The 22,950-nt window shown below is 50.0% G+C and overlaps 2 protein-coding genes across 2 annotated transcripts in view; one reads left to right on the top strand and one right to left on the bottom strand.

Moving 5' to 3' along the window:
• Positions 1–22,950, bottom strand: part of EEF1AKMT2 (EEF1A lysine methyltransferase 2) — a 373,327-nt gene that overhangs the window by 214,582 nt on the left and 135,795 nt on the right. The gene's annotated exons all lie outside the window — the stretch shown is intronic.
• LOC144724525 (oxysterol-binding protein-related protein 6-like) overlaps positions 1–22,950 on the top strand; it is a 185,296-nt gene that overhangs the window by 114,587 nt on the left and 47,759 nt on the right. The window contains exons 6-9 of the mRNA XM_078603742.1: positions 2,656–2,769; positions 6,430–6,585; positions 14,891–14,999; positions 16,589–16,692. Coding sequence (XP_078459868.1) covers positions 2,656–2,769; positions 6,430–6,585; positions 14,891–14,999; positions 16,589–16,692 — 483 coding nt within the window. The remainder of the gene's footprint in view (positions 1–2,655; positions 2,770–6,429; positions 6,586–14,890; positions 15,000–16,588; positions 16,693–22,950) is intronic.

Here is a 22,950-nt window from a genome sequence, read left to right as displayed (position 1 = left end):
GTGTGTTTTTGTGAAGCCAAATAGACAATTCTTGCTTTTAGCAAGGTGGATGAATTGGTTAACTTTGGTTCTCAAGCTCACGACACGCACGCTGAGTAGTCCGAATGGACATGCGGTGATGGGTTCACATCGCCCCCACCGCACGAGAGCCACCACAATTCACAGCGACGTTCGCAAGAGAATTCGACAATTGAATCCTCCGCACCTCCGATTGGCACGGTTTGCTACGCACGGTTGCGAAAGAAGTTCAGCGTAAATGCATGTACGTACACACGTGACGATTCGTCAATTTGCAAGAGGCGGGGGAGGGGAGGGGGGTGGGTGGTGAATTGTTAGACACGTGTACGATTCAGCGGACAGTACAAAAAATAAGAATGTGTTTTTACCCTTTCTAGCAATAAAACAGGTGTTAAGATGCATTGGTTCTTTCGGTAAAGTCACATAGGTAGAAAAAGAATAGATCACGACGTTTCGATCGCAACACAAGCGATCGTCATCAGGTGGGACAACCACGGCAAGAAACAATTGCTGAAGTAGGCATCTACTTCAGCAGCTTTTTCTTGCTGATGACGATCGTTTGCGTTGCGATCGAAACGTCGTGATATCTTCTTGGTTTTTTCGGTAAAGTCACGTAGAAGGGAAGTAATAAAATAATAAAAATAAAACATAATAAAATAATTGTTACGACGTTTCGGCTACAACGCAAGACGGCTGCTTGCGTTGTAGCCGAAACGTCGTGAGAATTATTTTATTATGTTTTATTTTTATTATTTTATTACTTCCCTTCTACGTGACTTTACCGAAAAAAATCAAGAAGATGAATCCCTGCAGTCACGAAAGCTTTAAATCGTCGTGATATATCAATATTTTTTCTACCTACGTGACTGTACCGAAAGAACCAAAGAGTATGGATTCCTGCAGTCACGAAAGCTTCAAATCAAGGTGTTAAGATGTTCAAACACCAAAAATATACCTTTTGCAAGGAATCCAGTCTGCAAAAAGGTCCTATGATATAGCTGCTCACCCCGAGTTATCTATAAATGCTCTGATAGTGGCATTGTCCTTGTGCTGTTCGCCTTGTGGCGTTCTCTGGTCTGACACCATAAAGAAGGCTGTCTCTGGTGTAGGCCAATCAGTTTCAAAGTCAATGCGTATATTAACACATTCCTGCGGAGGGAGCTGGTAGGAACGTTGGGTTGCTCGGTCAATGGGCAGGGTCAACGGCGGCGTGGTGTATTCCGCAAATATGGCCGACTGTGAGGGCGGGCACAAGCCGGCGTGAGTAGGTTAAACGTTGAGTTTTATCAGGGCACCACGGGGTGACCAGCCCCTCCCCACCCAGCCCCACCCCTCCCACCCCCCACCCAGCCCCTCCCCACCCTCCCCTCTCTACCCAGCCCCACCCCTCCCATTTTTGGATGCAGGACGGACGGACACAATAATCCCCTGTGGGCTGGTGGAACCAGGTGGTTCCTACCAGTATCAGAGCATTTTACTTGCATGCTCACCACAAGCACTGTGTGCAGTTAATACAGACTTGATTCCTTGCGAGAGGTTTCATCTATTTGGTGTTTGAACATCTTAACGCCTCCTGTTTTATTGCCAGAAAGGGTAAAATCTATTCTTATTTTTAATCCTTTGATACTGGCAAAAAGGTCCCGTGGTATAGCGTGCAGTACACTCGGCGTACGGCACACACGACAATTGATAACGACGAATGAAATGCACTGCGCTAAGGCGGCGATTTGTCACGGATGCAGTTCCACCAGCAACCTCCCCGGGTAATTTAACCTCGCTCATAGAACTGCGAGCAATGCCGTGGCGGTTGACGTCTGATTGAGGGCGCGCGCGCTGCCTGAGCGCCAGATGCGCTGGGGGGGGGGGGCATTTTTCCCGGCTCGCAGCAGCGTTTCGCAATTTGACTTCTGCAGCCTTCGCACGCCTTTAAAGGGATTGTACCACATCGCGAGAAATGGATTCCTCCACTGCATTTAAGTAAACATCGTACCGAGGCTTCAGGCCACGTGCTGGAATGCGAATTGAGGATTTTAGATTTCAGATTCTGGGAGAAAGTTAATGGCGGTGTCCGTTACCAACTTTCAGGGCGCAAAGCAACAAGACAAATGTGTTTAGGTAATTGATAGTCAGGCTGCAAGGTCTGTTCCATAATGTTTATCTGCCCAAACGTGCGTGTGGTGGTGTTCATCTGCGTTGGTGGCCCTGGCATGGTGGTGGAAATTCCACATTCCAATTCCAGGCACCAGTTTCTCTAGAGGAAGAACAACAACAAAAACCCACAAAACACTGTTGAGTTTCCACAAAGTGGTACCTAATTTACTGACCCTCACAAGAATGATGGGCCGAATTAACTCCAGGCATAATTTGACCTGAAAACTGTCTGATTGTGAGTCGAGCACTCTTACCCGGTTTTCCATCATGCTGGACACACAGGCACACATATATTCGCACAGATAACATTTAGATTACGCTTATTTAATTCGCGGAGACAGCTGTGGGATATAAAAAAAAAACATTTGAGCATAGTCGCAGGGGAGCGGTTTTCATGCAGGCAAGAATTGAAGAACCAAAAGCTCACGCTCGACTGCTTGCGCACCGAGCAGTGCAACTGTAATCCTGCTGTGTCTGCGCATTCAGGTGCAGCGTGGAAAGCTGCACGGGAGCATAGACATTGGCCTGTCCGTGATGTCCATCAAAAAGAAGTCGAGGCGCATCGACCTGGACACGGAGGAGTACATCTACCACCTCAAGGTTGGCGACGGTCTCTCGCACGGGCGAAACATTAACCCCCCCCCCACCGCCCGCCCCTACCGGAGCATCCCAGCAGCCCTGTCGCAGCGTGGCCTCTGCCCCCCCATGCTATCCCTTGAGATGAATAATGGCACAGCGAGCGGCCTCTCCCGAGAGTAATATTCGCTTGCGTTCGTTATTCGTTCCCGTGTGACAAATGTGTTCGTGCAGAGCCTTACGCGGTCCGGGACCGAGAGTTGTTTTTTTTTAAGCGGCAGCGTTGTGTGACGGACGATGGGCCCTATCGGAGCGAGGGAGTCGCCGCCACCGCCTCCGCTGCTCTGAGCTCCTGGGCTTCGAATCCTCCGTCATTCTCACCTTGGATTGTAAATGTTGTGGATTTGCTCTCCAACACACCGGTGTGCTGTACCAGTAACGAATTGGCACGTTTCGTTTACGTTACAAACCTTACTAATCGGCTGTGTCAGGTGGTGGCGGGTTTAACGACACATTTATATTTACGCGATCTAACCCGCAAAACCTGTATCATGGATGGTATTGATCGCGAAAGCCTACTAGGTGTCAAACCATCTAATATCAAGTCAACAGATGTACATTTTCTTCATTTGGTCACCAATACATGCATTTTGGGGGTATGTATTTTTTGTAATTAAACCAAGCTGTATTGTTTATTTATTTTTATATATAAAATTATACCTGCAGAAAACTACTCAGGAAGACAGACAACTATCTAGTGTTAGATGGTCAGGACCTGTTAATGTGGCACTGCAAGCAAGGTGGTCCAGTGGATGAGAGGTCAGAGCACTGATGGAGCACCACTGAGATGATGAGTTTCACTCTGGCCAGCTGCCCATGATGAAACCAGCTTCTTGAGCGTCAGAAAATTTGATGGTCTCAGCCTCGTCACGAGCGCAAATAGACCACGGTATTAAAATTATAGCTTTGAGAAAATAACATTATCGGGTTGAACTGTCATTAGATGGGCATTGCCGTTAGTAGATAAGAGGGCACTTGAAGAGACGTTCTTTTTACAAGGCGGCACTGTGTTAATTACGAATCTCGTGAGGTTTTTGTTTGTTTGTTCCCAAGGTCAGAGGTCACTTCTCATAAGCAGTTCTGTGGCATCACCTTTGGCAGGCCATTCCCTAGCGCGGGGTGATGCACTGCCCTTGCTTGCCGCGTGGATTCTTCATCTGATAACTTGATGCAAATGCGCAATTTGTAATAACGTTGGGGGAAGTCGACACACGAATTAATAATTGACACTACGAGTGGTTTGTCTGGTTAGGTGATTCTGTAAATCGCATGCATAGTTAAATAACCACATCCAGTGGTTGTTTGATGCAATATTTAATGCCAGTTTTGCTCTTCAAACTGAAAAGTTCCAGGTTCAAATCTCGACAAGTGAATTGACGCGGTATTTCTCCCGTTCTAGGGTCATACAAATTGAGTACCACTTTTTTCCAAGACAACCGTTGGTTGAGTTGCGTGAAGACTGCCTCTCACCATAGGAACGTGGAATTTCCACAACGATGTCAGCTATGAACGGAGAGATGAGCACCGCCTCTGTTTGTTTGAGCAGGGGGAGGCCCTATGATTGTGATAAGTAGTTCTATGGTATCCTCTTACAGAGTATCACATAATGTGATGCTCTACTTTATTTTATACCTACGTAACTTTACCCGAAAGAACCAAAGAGTATGGATTCCTGCAGTCACGAAAGCTTCAAATCAAGATTGACTATAGAAAGTTATATCATGGAGCTTTTCCCTCTGTGCCATGATAGTGACATTTGAATAAGGAAGGTGTCTCTCCCTGTTCAAACAAGCATGGGGCAATACCAATTTCTGTTGCCATCTCTAAAACGGTGATGGAATTTCCACATTCCTGTGATGGGGACCAGTCTGTCCGTAAGGCAACCACTGTTGTATTCTTGTAAAACTGTGCTAATTTTTTTAACCCGAATGGTTGATGGCCTAAGTCGGCCTCCCTCTGGGATTTTAACTCGTCCGGATTTCTCCAGCGAGCTGAGTGCTCCTGCCACATTGCCACGTGGTCGGCTTAACAGCAAACACGTCAAGTTGAAGTATTGACTCTGATCGCCCTCTCTGTGCCCCGTATTGTGTTTCTGATTTGTAAAAAAAGATATATGGCAAAGCAGTAACTCTTTAAAACAGGTTTGACAGGCCCTAATATATCCTCCGGTGCATGTATGTCAAATGCCCTGTGAACGAATTCTAATACCCACGTTGTGCATGTGCTGGCTTGCTTATGCTGTGTTTCACTGCGTATTAGGTTTGTTGCATTTTAATTGGTCCCGGATACCTTCTCCGGGCTAATTAGCCCGCTGGGGAAGCACGCTGCATGAAACAACAGTGTTGTAAGATTGCTCACGTGCGGAAACGATTGGGAATGATTTGTTTTTTGATATAGTGCCCAATGCGCCGGGGTGTCTCCGCCATACCTCGTCTCAAACACATGAAAGGGGGCAGGGTGGAATCCCCAGGGGCAACAGGCTCTGTGGGCCACGTGGTGATACAGCCCCTGGCCTGTAAACAGGCATCAGTCTTAGCTCGTAGGGGGTGGGGGGGGCGAATGGGTAAGGATTGCCATATTTTATCTCGATGGAACAGTTTTTGCAGGTCATTTTTCTAATAAAAAAAAAATTTGGATCACAACTCCGCCACGCGCTAGCCGACTCTGCGGTGGCCGCTGTGCAACAGGCCGCGCGTATATTCAGGATTAAGACACCCCGCAGTAATACATATAATTAGGGTGGCCTCTTATTTTGAACTGTGAACCTCCGCAGCAAGCTGCGAACGTGCTCCCACTATGCCACTGTCCCATTGGAAATGCCAGTGCTGATGTATGTACTTTTGTGTGCAGTGGTTCTTGTTGGTGTACCACATATGCGAATGTGTGCAAAATATGCCAGTGTGTATTTCCATGCTTGGTCACTGGAATGTGTGTGCGCATGGGGGAGACAAAGGCGGCCGGGCGTGGTGATGGTCACCCACCCCCTCGTCTGTCGTGCCATCCTTAATAGGTGTTCGCTAACAGCACTTGCCCCAACAGTCGGTTAAGGCTATACGGGGGATCTTTATCTTTGGGTGGAGGAGCGGGGGTGATATCATGGTTCACGCACTGCGTTGCGATCTCAGCAACCACGATTCAATTGTGGCCATGGATAACATGAATCGCAAGAGGTATCTTAATCCTATCGTGGGCGTCCCCTAGGTCGACTTGACCAGAAGTGAGTACAGTACCTGGTGCAGTGTGCCAATTTGAGCACTGAGAAGACAAAGGCAGTGAGACGCGTGGTCCTGGCCACAGCACCCTCATCGTTGCTTGCTCCTTCTGACCTGAACAGGGGCTTGATAATATCCAAGATGTTCCTGACAGCAGCTGCTGACCTTCCTCAAAGTCAATAATATTGTATCTTCCCCAGAGAGAGATGATGATGATGGGCCGAGTCGAACAATCACGACCAAAAATTTAACTGTGCGCCCTTGCGATTTCGAGTCAGACGCTGTACCCCGCGCTTCCGCGCTGTCGGATCGCGAAACCTCGGCGGGCCGGCGCCGTACCGCCGCCGTACAACGTCCGAGGGCCACCTCGCTCGGAAACGTGACCTCCGGCCGCGCTCCGCTCTCTCGGCAGATCAAGTCCCAGGAGATGTTCGACGTGTGGGTGTCCAAGCTGCGGAACCACCGCCTCTTCCGTCAGAACGAGATCGCCTGCTCCCCCGGCACCGGCAGCCGCCACCTGCTGTCCCCGCTGGACGTGTGCCCAGGGCAGCACTTTGCGGATGGAAAGGTGCGTGCGCTGCATTTGCCCCGCGCTGCACCGGCGTGCCCCGGCGGAGGAGGAGGCGGAGGAGGTCCCTGTGTCTGCCTCCTGTGCCTCCCTTCCCTCTCTCGTCTACCCAGAACCGGCCCTAGACCTTTGGGGGCCCTAAGCAAAATTTGTTTGGAGGCCCCTTTGATGTATGATTTGTTTCACCCACTAGCTAGCAGTGACTCTAGGGGGCTCTCTGCTGGCCACGGGGCCCTTTGCAATTGCAAGGGTCGCTTAGTGGCTGGGCCGGCTCTGCGTCTACCCCAGGCCGATCAACTCGGTCGTCTTTAGAAACTTCCGGAGCGTGCATCGCGCGTCGCGCGTCGATTGGCTGACGAGCCTTGCTTGTTGTTGCTGTATTTGCCTCTCGTCTCTGCTGCGTGAACTGTGATTTCCTGCCGAGGTGCTGAATGCAGAATTAGAATATATTTTTTATACTGGAGAAATCCGATGAGCTATAATGGTCTTTTTCACAGATGTCCAGTTGCTCTGAGAAGAGAACACGAGCTTAGGATCAGTTAGTTAGTCAGTATCTATTCATCGGGAGATTAAATACACCGAATGAGATATCACATATTGTCTCCTTTGTAAAACTGGAGTTGCATCAATACAGAATCAGAACATTTATCTGGAGGAATCCGATGAGCTATGAAGCTCTTTTTCACAGATGTCCAGTAAGCGCACATTGTCAGAACGGTATAACAACACAATACAAAACACGATCGGAGTGCAAAGTATAGGAAAGGTAAGAAACTCACCCAAAAAATATATACAAATAAAACTAAACTTTTTATTTATTTTACCAGGTAAAGCCAGCTGAACTATGAGCTTATTTTTCAGAAAAGACCTGGCCACAAATGATAGCTTAACGAAGTGGCTTATCACGTGGAAATGTTTAGCATCAAAAAGAATATAAATATATGTGATGCCGGGAAATTAAAGTTTGAAAAGTAATCGGTCTGATAACTTGATTACTCGAGGTGTTACGAGTAAAAAAAAAAAAAATTTGCATTCCAACATGAAATTATTATTATTGTCTTGTGATTGCTTTGATTGCAGGCTTTCTTCTACCATCTTTATTGATGGCTGCGGCTGCCCCTCGCATTCACTTCAGCTGCTGACTTGATCATCTTTTAACTCCTTGAATGGTTTTAAGATTCGTAGTAATTTGATTATAGTATCGTAACAAGATTCCTAGTAATACGATTCTAAGTGAGGGTAATACAGAATCATTTGCCAGCACACGTTATTTAATGGTCATATTATTTCTTGCTGAAAACGGATTAACGTTATGGCATTACCAGTACCTGCCTTTGATAACCCAATTATCGTAATTTATTCATCTCTAAGATTGGTAAGACATGACACACAAGTAAACAATTTCTGGTTGTTTGTACAGATATGTTTCAAGGTAATTTATGAATCTGTGTACCCATAATAATTATTTTATGCCTATATGTGTCCCTGAATGTTTGAGTTTGTGTGTTTGCTCGTACGTTTGTGATACTGTGGGAAGTGGTACCATCTCAGTTAACAAGCCTCAATAGAATCCCAGCGACCTAGGTTGGATTCTCGTCCATGAACAACACTGGTGAAATGTGGCACGTGTATATATATATAAACACCGGGGCCTGGACCTCGTCTAGATTAACTCTGTATAATTTTAATAATTGGTGCTATTTGTCAGGATGCACCTTGGGGGAGTCAAAGAGAGCCGGGTATGGAGCTGACCTCTCTGCTCCCTTGTGTCTCACGCTGGAATTAATAGGCGCTCTCTAATATCACTTTATCCAGCAATCTTTTAGGCTAATTGGGAAATTATAGTGTGTGTTTTTTTTGTCTATTCATGAGCGCATACATTTGCATGCCTCGGAGCATCCCCGCGTGTGCGCGTGCATGTTTCCGTTTTGCATTTGACAGGTCCGCATAAATGCTGCATAATGAATGTGCAGTGCATGGCAGTTTTTTTTTGTTTACCCATTTAAACCCTGCTGCATCCCCTTTCTCGTGGCTTCTTTACGTGCGGTGCACGATGTCCGTCTATAATAATGATAATATTACTAGTCGCGGCGTTATACTCGGGTGGTGGCGCGGCCCATCAGGAGCGCATTTGCTGCTCGCTGTCGAGGCTCGCGGCTCGAATCCGGCAGGATGCCCCGGTGAACGCCGAGTGCCGTTTCTCAACGGTCGTGGTGACGTCAACGAATAGCAGGCTTCGTGGTCCAAATAAAAAAAAATGCTTACAAATTTGCCGCATTCGAAAAACTCAGCAATCTCCTCCTCCTTCTTCTTTACTTAATTTATAGACCTGGAGAGATGATGGACTGAGTCAACCTCAACCAGGACTAGAACTTGCAACTGTCAGCTACTGAGTGATGAAAACTCGATGTTACTGGACGGCCCTTTTGTCACTCTACCGTTGGACGAGGGCCTCCCCGCACCTGCTGCAGGGTCATGGGGATTATTTCACCATACTTCACCACGCTGGTCAGTGTGGGTTGGTGAAGGTGGGGGGATTCGTAAACGTGGAAGGATAGGAGTGAAGTACAGCGCTCGATGTTGCTGCGCTGCCGTCTGCGGCACACAAGGTAGCACATGCCCCCCGCTGCTGCCCTCTGACAACCTGCCATGCACGGTGGTCGCCCGTCCAAGCAATAGCCAGGCTCACGCCTGCTTAGCTTCCGAGGTCTCACGAGATCAGATGCACAGGTTGTGTAGACGAACGCATTCGGTACAGCCGTTGGTTGGTGTCTTGGCTGGGACCATAAAACATTTCTGCAATTTGAGAACCTGGTTTAGCGTCAAACGATTGAGCAGGACTCGAATGTGTGACCTCGGTGGTGCTGAAAGCGTGCTCTATAAACTCCACTGTATATTTGTGTTTTTTTTATTTGACCGGTTAAGGCCCACTGAGCTATACGGATCCTTTTCAGAAGCGACCTGGCCACAAATGATAGCTCAACGAAGTGGCTTATCACCGTGTGGAAATTTATAGCAGTCAAATATTCCAAACGCAGGTTCATTCTAAATGTGGAGGGGAAAAGACGGAGGACCAGGAGAAAAATCCACGCGATCACGGGGAGAACGTACAAACTCCAAATATACAGGCGTCAGGGTCAGGATCCGAACCCACGATCTCCTATTTAACAGGCGAGGTGGTGAACATCTCGCCACCGTGGCGACAAGGGTTGTCAACCCCCTCCCCCCCCACGCCTCCGAGTCTCCCAGTCACCTCACTAACTGCCGCAGTCATCGTTAACCGGTCTGGAATGGAAGAGAATTGGCAAGCTTTGTTTCCACGGAAAATGAGGCTTAATGAGTTTTCACGGGCGCGTTGACGTGCCCGCTGTGGGGGATACCGCTGGATATGATTCCGTCATGCCCTATTTCTGGCCATAAGGGCTCTGAGGTGCAAAATAACGACTCGGCACAGCTCGGAAATCAATTAATGCACATGGCCGCTCGATGGAAAGTGAACGTGCAAAAATGCCGTTGCCGAGTCTAGCCGGCTTCCGTGTGCATGACTGCCCGGCACGGCTCTTACTCTAGCCTCATCAATATTTCATTAAAAAAACACACACAAAGCTACTGTATTTGATTTTTTTTTTAAACTGCAATCTTATTGTGCTTAATAATTATGCCGCAATACTCGAGCCCAGCGATTCGCAACCTGGGGGTGCGAGATGCCATTTGGGGCCGTCCATAAATGACGTCACGCACCTAGGGGGGGGGGGGGGTCAGACATTTGTGACGATGTGACGAGGGAGGGGGGGCTGAGAAATGTGACGTCACATCAAACTGCGCAACTTTAAATAAATATAGACAACACGTTCTACTTAATTAAATAGACTTTTTAATAAATGTTTTCTCCTACAACATCAGAGTGCAGCGCCACATTAAATACGCACTACAATGACAATAGTTTAAAGCGATTGGAAGCATGTTTTATTTTTTTTGGGGGGGGGGGGGCAGAGCTTTGTGACGTCATATTTAAGGGGGGGGGGTCTGACTTTTTGTGACGCCGTGTGACGAAGGGGGGGGGGTCAAAAATCGTCTACAATCGCGTGACGTCATTTTTTAGAAGGGTAAATCATCGAAATACAAATTAAGCACGGACACGTAAGTAACAGCTTACTTTGTTTCATCAAACCCTTTCTAGTTATTAACATAATTTTTTTTTACGATTGAAAACCAAAGGGGGGGGGGGGGGTGCAAGACCGCAGTGATGGTTAAGAACCACTGCTGTAGCGTGTACAGGCAAGCATCGTGTCTGTGCTAATTCTGGGGTGGTGGGATGGTACCAAATGGTCGGGTGAAGGGGTGTAAACGTGAAGAGGTGCAAGGATGAAGGGGTGTAAAGATGCATTGATTAATTGATCGATATCAATTCTCAAGTTACTCTTCGCATGCTTGGGCGGTGCAGCTGAAAGTGGGGAACGTAGACACGGGGACATAGAAAGGGCAGTACAACAATGGATTTCGCTGTGCTGCCCACCACACAACCCTGAAAGCTGTCCATATGAATCGGAAGCAAATACTTACAGCACAAGTAGGACGCATGAGATCTGGTGAGATGGATTGCATTCCTGGTGATTTGTTCGCAGATGACAATAAAATAGTTAAAATCGAGCACTGGAAACTTCCCGCATATTATCACATTTCCCCGGGCTAATTAAAAAACAATATTAGCTAAGCTATCTCGGCGGGGTATCAAATGTTTTAAAATTAAGCAATTTAGTTTGTGAAACGGCGCTGGAAGTAGCGCGCAAAGCACCGGCCACAAAAAAAATACACAATTTCAACACAAGCTCCAATAACACTGCCTTAATAGAAAAGCACACACATATAGGGTGCTTTAAAAGATGTTAACACTTATATGGGACTATCGTTTTTAATGGAAATAGAACGGATAATACACTGTAACATAGTCTTGGTTCTTTCGGTAAAGTCACGTAGAAGGGAAATAATAAAATAATATAAATATAAAACAATAAAAATTCTCACGACAAATGTATGTCAAGGGCTTCAAAAGTCAGTCTCCACTTGTTCGCCAGCATTGTCAACGCGTTGCCTGGAATCTTCTCCAGGTGGTCTCCAGAGCCTGGAGGTACATTTCTTGCGGTATTGTTGCAAATTCTCTTACCTGTATATTTTTAAAAATAGGTACAAATAGGTTTCTATTCTAATGCAAATAAAAAAAAAGTGTGAATGAGGAGACATTTTTATTCTCTTCAGACCGCACGGTCGAAAGTGGAGTCTCCCAACTTGTATTATTCACTCCATCCCTCTGGCCTCTACATGTGCTATGGAGAAGCACCATTACCTGACACGTCCCCTATTACGTTGATGTCCTTTTAAGGCCACAGCTTTTGTTGACGAATTTGTTTTAATGTTAGGGTTTTTCCCCTTTTTTCTGGCAACAAAACTGTAACCTTTTTACAAGGATTCATGTCTGCATTAACCACAATACTTGCAGTCAAAATGCAAACAAAAACACACTATGATAATATATGCAGTTTTGTTGCCAGAAAAAAGGGGAAAAACCCTATTATTATATTTTGGTACTGGCAAAGGAGGTCTAATGATGATGATGATGAATGTGTTTTAATCATTGAAAACTTTCCACGGATTCACTTTTTTAACAACAACAAAACTGCTCAGCAATGTGTTTGAAGGCACCCAGTGGAGTACATAGCACACACCTGTGTAGACTCAAAGGAAGACAAAGTCACGTGTGTGTCTCTCCTTTTACCGGTTGGCGGTTAGCCCGCTAACCATTATAGTGCAACGGTTAGCGCGCTGCGCTATTGACCCGGCGACCCGAGTTCGATTCCCGCTCATGGCCAACACCAGTGACGAGTATCTGAATCACTTCTGGGCCTCCCCTACGTAGACTCAGCCTCAAATGAGTACCTGGTGCCATGTGTCAACATCGCCACTGGGGAGAAAAAGGCGGCCGGACGCGGTGCTGGCCACCCACCCCCTGGCCTTCACAGGTGCTCGCGAACAGCACTTGCCCCAACAGTCTGTTAAGGCTATACGGGGGATCGTTGTCTTTGTGCATCTCTTTCTCTGCACACTCAAAGGTGTCGTGGGTTTGAGCCTTCACACCTCAAAAGCAACTTCCGCAGGCATTTCAAAGGAATATTGTTTTCCTCCATCTCTTCCACCCTCGTTCGCGCTACCTACAAACGCACTATATCAGGCGATCCTGTCCCTCGCCGTCTGTGGAACAGTTGGATCTGATGGAAACTATAAATACCCGCTATTGATTTTGAGGACGGTGTGGCAGCTGCGCTGTTGCTGGACGCCCCCGCACCCCCCACTCCCCCAGCAAGCGTTGCATTTGCACCTGTGTGCGTGTGTGTGTCGCTGTGCGGTTGGCACACACGCGCACGCGTCTTAGCGGAGCGGAGGTTGTGCCGGGAACGCTCGAGGCTGGTTGGGTTTTGCCGTGTTTTGGAACACGCGAGCGCATTTGTGGGCAGTGCGTTTCTCCACACCGCCGTGTTGCATTGTTGCTGCGCGACACATGGGGCCTCTCGATGTAAAGCTTTCGTGACTGCAGGGATTCATCTTCTTGGTTCTTTCGGTAAAGTCACGTAGAATGGAAATAATAAAATAAAAAAAATACAACATAATAAAATAATTATATTTAAAGCTTTCGTGACTGCAGGGATTCATCTTCTTGGTTCTTTCGGTAAAGTCACGTAGAATGGAAATAATAAAATAATATAAATAAAACATAATAAAATAATTATATTTAAAGCTTTCGTGACTGCAGGGATTCATCTTCTTGGTTCTTTCGGTAAAGTCACGTAGAATGGAAATAATAAAATAATATAAATAAAACATAATAAAATAATTATATTTAAAGCTTTCGTGACTGCAGGGATTCATCTTCTTGGTTCTTTCGGTAAAGTCACGTAGAATGGAAATAATAAAATAATATAAATAAAACATAATAAAATAATTATATTTAAAGCTTTCGTGACTGCAGGGATTCATCTTCTTGGTTCTTTCGGTAAAGTCACGTAGAATGGAAATAATAAAATAAAAAAAATACAACATAATAAAATAATTCTCACGACGTTTCGGCCACAACGCAAGTAGCCGTCCTCAGGTGGAGAACAGGTCTGTCGAGGAGACAGACTCTGTCCCCTCGACAGAGTCTGTCTCCCTCATCATCGTTTATTTGTATATTGCGTTTAAACATAAAAATAATAATTATTTATATATATATATATATACACATACACTGGAGGAATCCGGTGAGCTATAAAGCTCTTCTTTTCTAATATGTCCAATTAAAATAGCAGGCAACAGTAGCCATGCTTTTTTTGGCGATAGTCTGTAACTGTAATACGTCTCGGAAATGTTGTACTCCGTATTCACGTCCGTTCAGCTTCTAACCTGCGTGCGTGCCAATTACGGAGGCTGAAATCTACGAAGCTAATTGGATCGGAGTCGAATTAATTTTACCGTACAAGTTCACGGACAACACATGTGTAACACATATGTAACACATTATTTGGTAACAACAACACAAAAAAAACTCAACACATTCATCAATAACACTGCGACCGTAGGAGGAGGAAAATATCTCGAAGGTGGCGTTTCAGGCATGGCCCTTCTTCAGAGGACAATTGCCCAAAAACTCCACCCATTTCATACTTCAACCTCTAAGGCAATGGTCTGTGATGAACGCGTCGAGTTTTTAGACAAGATACACGTAGATGTGCGCATTTAGATGCACGTTCAAAAATATCTGGTTGCCCGGAGAAGGACGGTGCGGAACGCAGCCTCTACTGATAGGGTTTTTCCCCTTTTTTCTGGCAACAAAACTGACACCTTTTGCAAGGAATCATGCTTACATTAACCACAATACTTGCAGTCAAATGCAAACCAAAAACACAATACTCTGATAATTTATGCATTGTCTTTGAAACTGATTGGTCCACACCAGAGACAGCTTTTTTTAGAGCCTAGTCTCATATGGTGTTCGACCAGATGACGCCAAAAGGCGCACAGTTCAAAGACAACGCACTACCAGAGTAATGAGAGCTCGGGGTGAGCAGCTACATCATGTGACCTCCTTTGCCAGTACCAAAATATACTGATAGGGTTTTCCCCCTTTTTTCTGGCAACAAAACGCAGCCTCTACTTTGGCGTCTCTGGGCAAGAGCCGGTCTATTTGTTGAACTCCGGGGTCGAATGGCAATTGTGTGGCGCCGATGCCATTGGGTTGTCTTGCTCTGTCCCTTCCCCTCTTGTCGAAGCACAGATGTCGCGCTCGTCCAGCAGCCCGGGCCTCTCGGGATCCCTCTCCAACGGTCAGATCAAAATGACCAGCTGGCTCCTGGACACGGAGGAGATGGACCACTGTGCAAGAGGTAGCCCAAAAGCGATTTTAAAATCTCAGGACGTGGTGGATGTGCCGTGTGCGTGCGTGTGTGCGTGTGTGCGTGCGTGCGTGTGTGCATGCGTGTGTGCGTGTGTGTGTGCATCCGCCAAACGGCTAAAAAGCAAGCGAGTTGGCAAAGCGGCGGGGAGCACAGGCGGTGGATCTACCAGTCATCTCGGTCGGTCAACCCATGACACCTGGCTCTATTCCGTGACCTGCTTTCAGTGAGCCGTTGACACTTCACATGGCCTTAAAGTGCACCTAAGACTGGCACAACCGCTGTGTTGACATCGGCGCAACATTGTGGCAAACGGCGGCTGTGATTGTGCACGGTTAACCACGGTCTGTCTTGTGACTTCCTGCCAACAAGTCATCAACACTTCACGTGGCCCCGAAGTGCACCTCAAGTACAACAAGTGCTGTGATGACAGTGGCAGATGGTGGCTGCTGTTATTGTATGGGGAGCGGTGGCATATTTGTTATCACACTACCCTACGAACCTGGTTACCCGAGTCCGATGCACGGCCAACACCAGTAACTCAGGAAAGATACATGTGTATGTTGAACTTCTTTCACACTGTACGTAGCCAACCGTGCTAATCGGAGATGTGGCGGAGGGACAACAAACTAAACACAAAAAGCAGTTGTAAAGAAATTAGTTTTCAACCTCGATTTTAGAAGTGCATAGCTTTCAGTTATTTCCTAACATCGGAAGGAAGAGCGTTCCAGACGGCCGTAGAGGCGCATCTGAAAGGGTGCGATGCCATCACCCCGTCTTTGTTCGATGGCCAGCCAAAAACCGCTGCTGCGAGGATGACCGGGTCTGCGAGGCAGATAGAAAATGTATCTTTTCGACTTTAGTCAGGGCGTCTGCACGCCGTGCGGATGAGATGAGTCGGCCATAACACGGAGACCCACGACCTCGACGTGTGCAGTCAAGAGCCGCTGCTCCTGAGAGCGACGAACGCGACAGTAAACGGTAGCAGAGAGACAAGGAGAGGTGACAGATCGAACAGCCGTGCATAGGAGCAGTTGCGAAGAGAAGAAGAAGAGGAAGGCGGAGGAAGATTGACGATGAGGGAATGATTTTAGCACATTGTTGGGTAGGGAATCATAAATCAAGTAGAGATGCTGCTTTCTATACGGGTTGGATAGAGAGCAGGACATTCATCCCAAATGCGACAGCGGTATTCCAATGTTGACCCGTGGCGTTTGGCTTATTTAGCAGTAGGAAACGGTTTTGGAGTAAAGAGTGACTTGGCACTGTCGAAACAAGCCAGGTTTTTAAAAAATATATATACTCTTACACAGATTGGTTATGCAATGACCTAACGATGAGTAAGATTTAATTCGCTTCAACAAGTACGTTTTACGGATTCAGTTTGCACAATACATCGAGTGATATTAGGAACCAGGGTATGATCTACTGGACATCTGTGAAAAGGAGCTTTTTAGCTCAACGGATTCCTCCACAATAAACAATTATGCTGATTGTGATCTCTTCTACGAGACCTTGGCGTTGACCTGAGCCACCCAACCGCACAGATGCGAGCGTCATCTCCTGTCGTCTGCGCGTAGGCCTCAACGACTGCCAGGCGAATCTCGCTCAGCTGAGCGGCATCTTGAAGAGCCTGGAGATCCTGCAACGGACTCAGTCGGCGCCTTCGTTCTCCGACATGCAGGTGAGAGCTCGCGCGCGCCTCTGCTCAGCACAGCCGGTTGGCCGTTGACACGCACGTCACGCACTGTCTGGTCTCCGATAACGCTCCGTTGTTTTCATAACGCAAATGGGATATAAATCGATTAATGTATCGGGGGGGGGGGGACGCATGTTTTTATAACACGAATTGGATATGACGCGGTTTGAGTGAACGGAATTCTGTCGCGCGAGTGGGAATAATCGGTCGTACGGCTTTCTCGGCGAAGCATCGCACAAGGCGGGATGCTGCTGGATGCTTCTAGATGCTGCCCACGCACCTCAGTCTTTGTTCGCCCTGCGTACGCATCTCACGTGTTATTGCGGACCATACTTTACCCTACATTATATATCATTTATTGTAATGCGAATTTTCCACAATGCGGTGTCCTTCAAGGACGCAACTTACTGCCGCGTTATAGGAGAGCACGACTGTGTTCTGTGGCGTGACCGTCCAAGAACGCTTTGCATGAGTGGAGCCATCGGCCCGGCGGATTGATCCGTTGGGCGGTGGTGGTGTTGTCTTTGGTGCGCAGCACAACAATCCTGGGCCAACTGGGGGACTGCTTGTGTCGAACCAACGCTGCTGAAATGATGAACTGGCAGGCTGATGGGATGTGTAAAAAGGAGACATGTTGTATGCTCATTTATGTTATAAGAATAGGTTTTTTACCCTTTCTGGCAATAAAACGTGTTAAGATGTTAAAACACCAAACTGTTTTATTGCCGGAAAGGGTTAAACCTATTCTTATATTTCGATACCGATTTATGTTGTTCGTTTATGTTCTCAATGATGCTCATGATTATTTTGGATTTGTTTCCAGGTCGTGTACAAATGGTATCGGAACATGCGCTGTGCTACCTCGTGGTCAACTCGGTTGTGAATAAGTGTTTGTGACCGTGTGTGAAGATTAGCGCTTGGCAGTTGTGGTGCAGTCGGGCACGGTGCTGGCCACACCCACCCCCTCGTCGTGCGCCAGGCCGGCCTTCAATTCTTTTAGCAGCTCAGGAAGTTAAGCCACGTGCTTTTGTTACGTGACAACTGCTACAAACCTCTACCACACAGCTTGCCAATATCGATGCACAGAACTCTTTTAGGCAAGATTGGCCACGTATCTTTTTAAACAGCCTCCTAATAAAAGGTATAAGAATAATAATGTTGTACTGCTTACCAGCATGAGTAACACGCTTGTAGTAGAACCTGAAGCATGCGGCGTGAGCTAGTGCTTGTGTGTGCCCTTGCGTGTTTACATTTCTTTGTACATCGGGATCTCTAAACTAAACTGTTTTTTTTTTATTTTACCAGGTAAGGCCCACTGAGCTATATAGCTATTTTTCAGAAGCAACCTGTCCATCACAAATAATATCTCAACGAAGTGGCTTATCATGTGGAAATGTATAGCAGCCAAATACTCTAAACGCACTTTGATTCTAAATGTGGAGAAAAAGCCACGTGACCATGGGAAGAACATGCAAACTAAAAATATACAGTCATCATCAGCGTCGGGATCGAACCCACGACCTCCTGTATAACAGGCGGGGTAGTTGACAGTTCGCCACCATTGCGCCCTCATCGCTGATCTCATAACTGTATGGAGGCTGCCTCAATGGACTGGCGCGGAGATCATGGGACACAGAGAAGACTCGGGGAGGAATACACGAGGCTGATTTTACAAGATAAGAGATTTGAGCCACGGGCCTGAGCGATGAGGGATACAGAGCATTCAGCAGAGAACCCATGGGGGAAGGTGATTGATTGGGGAGGGATAATGGAAGGGAAGGAGACTATATTAGTTGATATTTCTGCATCGAGCGGTGAGTAGAATGACCTTGGTGTTCGATGGGGGAGGCTGGGGTGTGAAGCCTGCCTAGACGGGTGCGAACCGAGGGCAGTGCATGTCGCGTTCAGCTGTCGAGGGTCGTGGTGCAAATAGGTGTGAGGGTGGGTACCCTGAGGTTTAGTGAGGTCAGAGGCACCTTACGTGGAGCATGTTGTGTTGTATTTCAAACTGCACCCCTAATGAGTACACGCCAAAAATCATAATGAGTTTGTATCCCAGTTGAGCTAGCAACATGTGAACAGAATAAGACATGTTTAAAATATATATTTTTATTTATCAGGCCCTGCTGAGACTCGTGTCACTTTGGGGATTCAACGGGGGAGTGGCAAATTGCAGCGGCTCTTCTGACACCCCTCAAGGGCAAGGCCAGTGCTGTAGTGAGTTGGGTGCTGGGGTGGGCCCAGTGCTCTAGTGAGTGGGGTGCTGGGGTGGGCCCAGTGCTCTAGTGAGTAGGGTGCTGGGGTGAGCCCAGTGCTCTAGTGAGTGGGGTGCTGGGGTGGGCCCAGTGCTCTAGTGAGTAGGGTGCTGGGGTGGGCCCAGTGCTCTAGTGAGTAGGGTGCTGGGGTGGGCCCAGTGCTCTAGTGAGTAGGGTGCTGGGGTGGGCCCAGTGCTCTAGTGAGTGGGGTGCTTGGGTAGGCCCAGTGCTCTAGTGAGTAGGGTGCTGGGGTGGGCCCAGTGCTCTAGTGAGTAGGGTGCTGGGGTGGGCCCAGTGCTCTAGTGAGTAGGGTGCTGGGGTGGGCCCAGTACTCTAGTGAGTGGGGTGCTGGGGTGGGCCCAGTGCTCTAGTGAGTAGGGTGCTGGGGTGGGCCCAGTGCTCTAGTGAGTAGGGTGCTGGGGTGGGCCCAGTGCTCTAGTGAGTAGGGTGCTGGGGTGGGCCCAGTGCTCTAGTGAGTAGGGTGCTGGGGTGGGCCCAGTGCTCTAGTGAGTAGGGTGCTGGGGTGGGCCCAGTACTCTAGTGAGTGGGGTGCTGGGGTGGGCCCCAGTGCTCTAGTGAGTGGGGTGCTGGGGTGGGCCCAGTGCTCTAGTGAGTAGGGTGCTGGGGTGGGCCCATTGCTCTAGTGAGTAGGGTGCTGGGGTGGGCCCATTGCTCTAGTGAGTAGGGTGCTGGGGTGGGCCCATTGCTCTAGTGAGTGGGGTGCTGGGGTGGGCCCAGTGCTCTAGTGAGTAGGGTGCTGGGGTGGGCCCAGTGCTCTAGTGAGTAGGGTGCTGGGGTGGGCCCAGTGCTCTAGTGAGTAGGGTGCTGGGGTGGGCCCAATGCTCTAGTGAGTAGGGTGCTGGGGTGGGCCCAGTGCTCTAGTGAGTAGGGTGCTGGGGTGGGCCCAGTGCTCTAGTGAGTCGGGTGCTGGGGTGGGCCCAGTGCTCTAGTGAGTCGGGTGCTGGGGTGGGCCCAGTGCTCTGGTGAGTAGGGTGCTGGGGTGGGCTCATTGCTCTAGTGAGTAGGGTGTTGGGGTGGGCCCAGTGCTCTAGTGAGTAGGGTGCTGGGGTGGGCCCAGTGCTCTAGTGAGTTGGGTGCTGGGGTGGGCCCAGTGCTCTAGTGAGTAGGGTGCTGGGGTGGGCCCAGTGCTCTAGTGAGTTGGGTGCTGGGGTGGGCCCATTGCTCTAGTGAGTTGGGTGCTGGGGTGGGCCCAGTGCTCTAGTGAGTAGGGTGCTGGGGTGGGCCCAGTGCTCTAGTGAGTGGGGTGCTGGGGTGGGCCCAGTGCTCTAGTGAGTGGGGTGCTGGGGTGGGCCCAGTGCTCTAGTGAGTGGGGTGCTGGGGTGGGCCCAGTGCTCTAGTGAGTAGGGTGCTGGGGTGGGCCCAGTGCTCTAGTGAGTAGGGTGCTGGGGTGGGCCCAGTGCTCTAGTGAGTGGGGTGCTGGGGTGGGCCCAGTGCTCTAGTGAGTGGGGTGCTGGGGTGGGCCCAGTGCTCTAGTGAGTTGGGTGCTGGGGTGGGCCCAGTGTTCTAGTGAGTAGGGTGCTGGGGTGGGCCCATTGCTCTAGTGAGTAGGGTGCTGGGGTGGGCCCATTGCTCTAGTGAGTTGGGTGCTGGGGTGGGCCCAGTGCTCTAGTGAGTGGGGTGCTGGGGTGGGCCCAGTGCTCTAGTGAGTTGGGTGCTGGGGTGGGCCCATTGCTCTAGTGAGTAGGGTGCTGGGTGGGCCCATTGCTCTAGTGAGTTGGGTGCTGGGGTAGGCCCATTGCTCTAGTGAGTTGGGTGCTGGGGTGGGCCCAGTGCTCTAGTGAGTAGGGTGCTGGGGTGGGCCCAGTGCTCTAGTGAGTAGGGTGCTGGGGTGGGCCCAGTGCTCTAGTGAGTGGGGTGCTGGGGTGAGCCCAGTGCTCTAGTGAGTGGGGTGCTGGGGTGGGCCCAGTGCTCTAGTGAGTAGGGTGCTGGGGTGGGCCCAGTGCTCTAGTGAGTAGGGTGCTGGGGTGGGCCCAGTGCTCTAGTGAGTAGGGTGCTGGGGTGGGCCCAGTGCTCTAGTGAGTGGGGTGCTGGGGTGGGCCCAGTGCTCTAGTGAGTAGGGTGCTGGGGTGGGCCCATTGCTCTAGTGAGTAGGGTGCTGGGGTGGGCCCAGTGCTCTAGTGAGTGGGGTGCTGGGGTGAGCCCAGTGCTCTAGTGAGTGGGGTGCTGGGGTGGGCCCAGTGCTCTAGTGAGTGGGGTGCTGGGGTGGGCCCATTGCTCTAGTGAGTAGGGTGCTGGGGTGGGCCCAGTGCTCTAGTGAGTGGGGTGCTGGGGTGAGCCCAGTGCTCTAGTGAGTGGGGTGCTGGGGTGGGCCCATTGCTCTAGTGAGTAGGGTGCTGGGGTGAGCCCAGTGCTCTAGTGAGTGGGGTGCTGGGGTGAGCCCAGTGCTCTAGTGAGTGGGGTGCTGGGGTGGGCCCAGTGCTCTAGTGAGTAGGGTGCTGGGGTGGGCCCAGTGCTCTAGTGAGTAGGGTGCTGGGGTAGGCCCAGTGCTCTAGTGAGTGGGGTGCTGGGGTGGGCCCAGTGCTCTAGTGAGTGGGGTGCTGGGGTGGGCCCAGTGCTGTAGTGAGTGGGGTGCTGGGGTGGGCCCAGTGCTCTAGTGAGTGGGGTGCTGGGGTGGGCCCATTGCTCTAGTGAGTTGGGTGCTGGGGTGGGCCCAGTGCTCTAGTGAGTAGGGTGCTGGGGTGGGCCCAGTGCTCTAGTGAGTGGGGTGCTGGGGTGGGCCCATTGCTCTAGTGAGTAGGGTGCTGGGGTGGGCCCATTGCTCTAGTGAGTAGGGTGCTGGGGTGGGCCCATTGCTCTAGTGAGTAGGGTGCTGGGGTGGGCCCATTGCTCTAGTGAGTAGGGTGCTGGGGTGGGCCCATTGCTCTAGTGAGTAGGGTGCTGGGGTGGGCCCAGTGCTCTAGTGAGTTGGGTGCTGGGGTGGGCCCAGTGCTCTAGTGAGTAGGGTGCTGGGGTGGGCCCAGTGCTCTAGTGAGTTGGGTGCTGGGGTGGGCCCATTGCTCTAGTGAGTAGGGTGCTGGGGTGGGCCCAGTGCTCTAGTGAGTTGGGTGCTGGGGTGGGCCCATTGCTCGAGTGAGTAGGGTGCTGGGGTGGGCCCAGTGCTCTAGTGAGTTGGGTGCTGGGGTGGGCCCAGTGCTCTAGTGAGTAGGGTGCTGGGGTGGGCCCAGTGCTCTAGTGAGTTGGGTGCAGGGGTGGGCCCATTGCTCTAGTGAGTAGGGTGCTGGGTTGGGCCCAGTGCTCTAGTGAGTAGGGTGCTGGGGTGGGCCCATTGCTCTGGTGAGTAGGGTGCTGGGGTGGGCCCAGTGCTCTAGTGAGTTGGGTGCTGGGGTGGGCCCATTGCTCTAGTGAGTAGGGTGCTGGGGTGGGCCCAGTGCTCTAGTGAGTAGGGTGCTGGGGTGGGCCCAGTGCTCTAGTGAGTAGGGTGCTGGGGTGGGCCCAGTGCTCTAGTGAGTTGGGTGCTGGGGTGGGCCCATTGCTCTAGTGAGTTGGGTGCTGGGGTGGGCCCAGTGCTCTAGTGAGTTGGGTGCTGGGGTGGGCCCAGTGCTCTAGTGAGTAGGGTGCTGGGGTGGGCCCATTGCTCTAGTGAGTAGGGTGCTGGGGTGGGCCCAGTGCTCTAGTGAGTGGGGTGCTGGGGGGGGCCCATTGCTCTAGTGAGTAGGGTGCTGGGGTGGGCCCAGTGCTCTAGTGAGTGGGGTGCTGGGGTGGGCCCAGTGCTCTAGTGAGTGGGGTGCTGGGGTGGGCCCAGTGCTCTAGTGAGTGGGGTGCTGGGGTGGGCCCAGTGCTCTAGTGAGTGGGGTGCTGGGGTGGGCCCAGTGCTCTAGTGAGTGGGGTGCTGGGGTGGGCCCAGTGCTCTAATGAGTAGGGTGCTGGGGTGGGCCCAGTGCTCTAGTGAGTAGGGTACTGGGGTGGGCCCAGTGCTCTAGTGAGTAGGGTGCTGGGGTGGGCCCAGTGCTCTAGTGAGTGGGGTGCT

Source organism: Lampetra planeri, chromosome 21 (assembly GCF_965212315.1).
Source record: "Lampetra planeri chromosome 21, kcLamPlan1.2.h2, whole genome shotgun sequence".
NCBI lineage: Eukaryota > Metazoa > Chordata > Hyperoartia > Petromyzontiformes > Petromyzontidae > Lampetra > Lampetra planeri.
The sequence above is the reverse complement of the archived record's forward strand: the minus strand, read 5'-3'. Positions and strand labels throughout refer to the sequence as shown.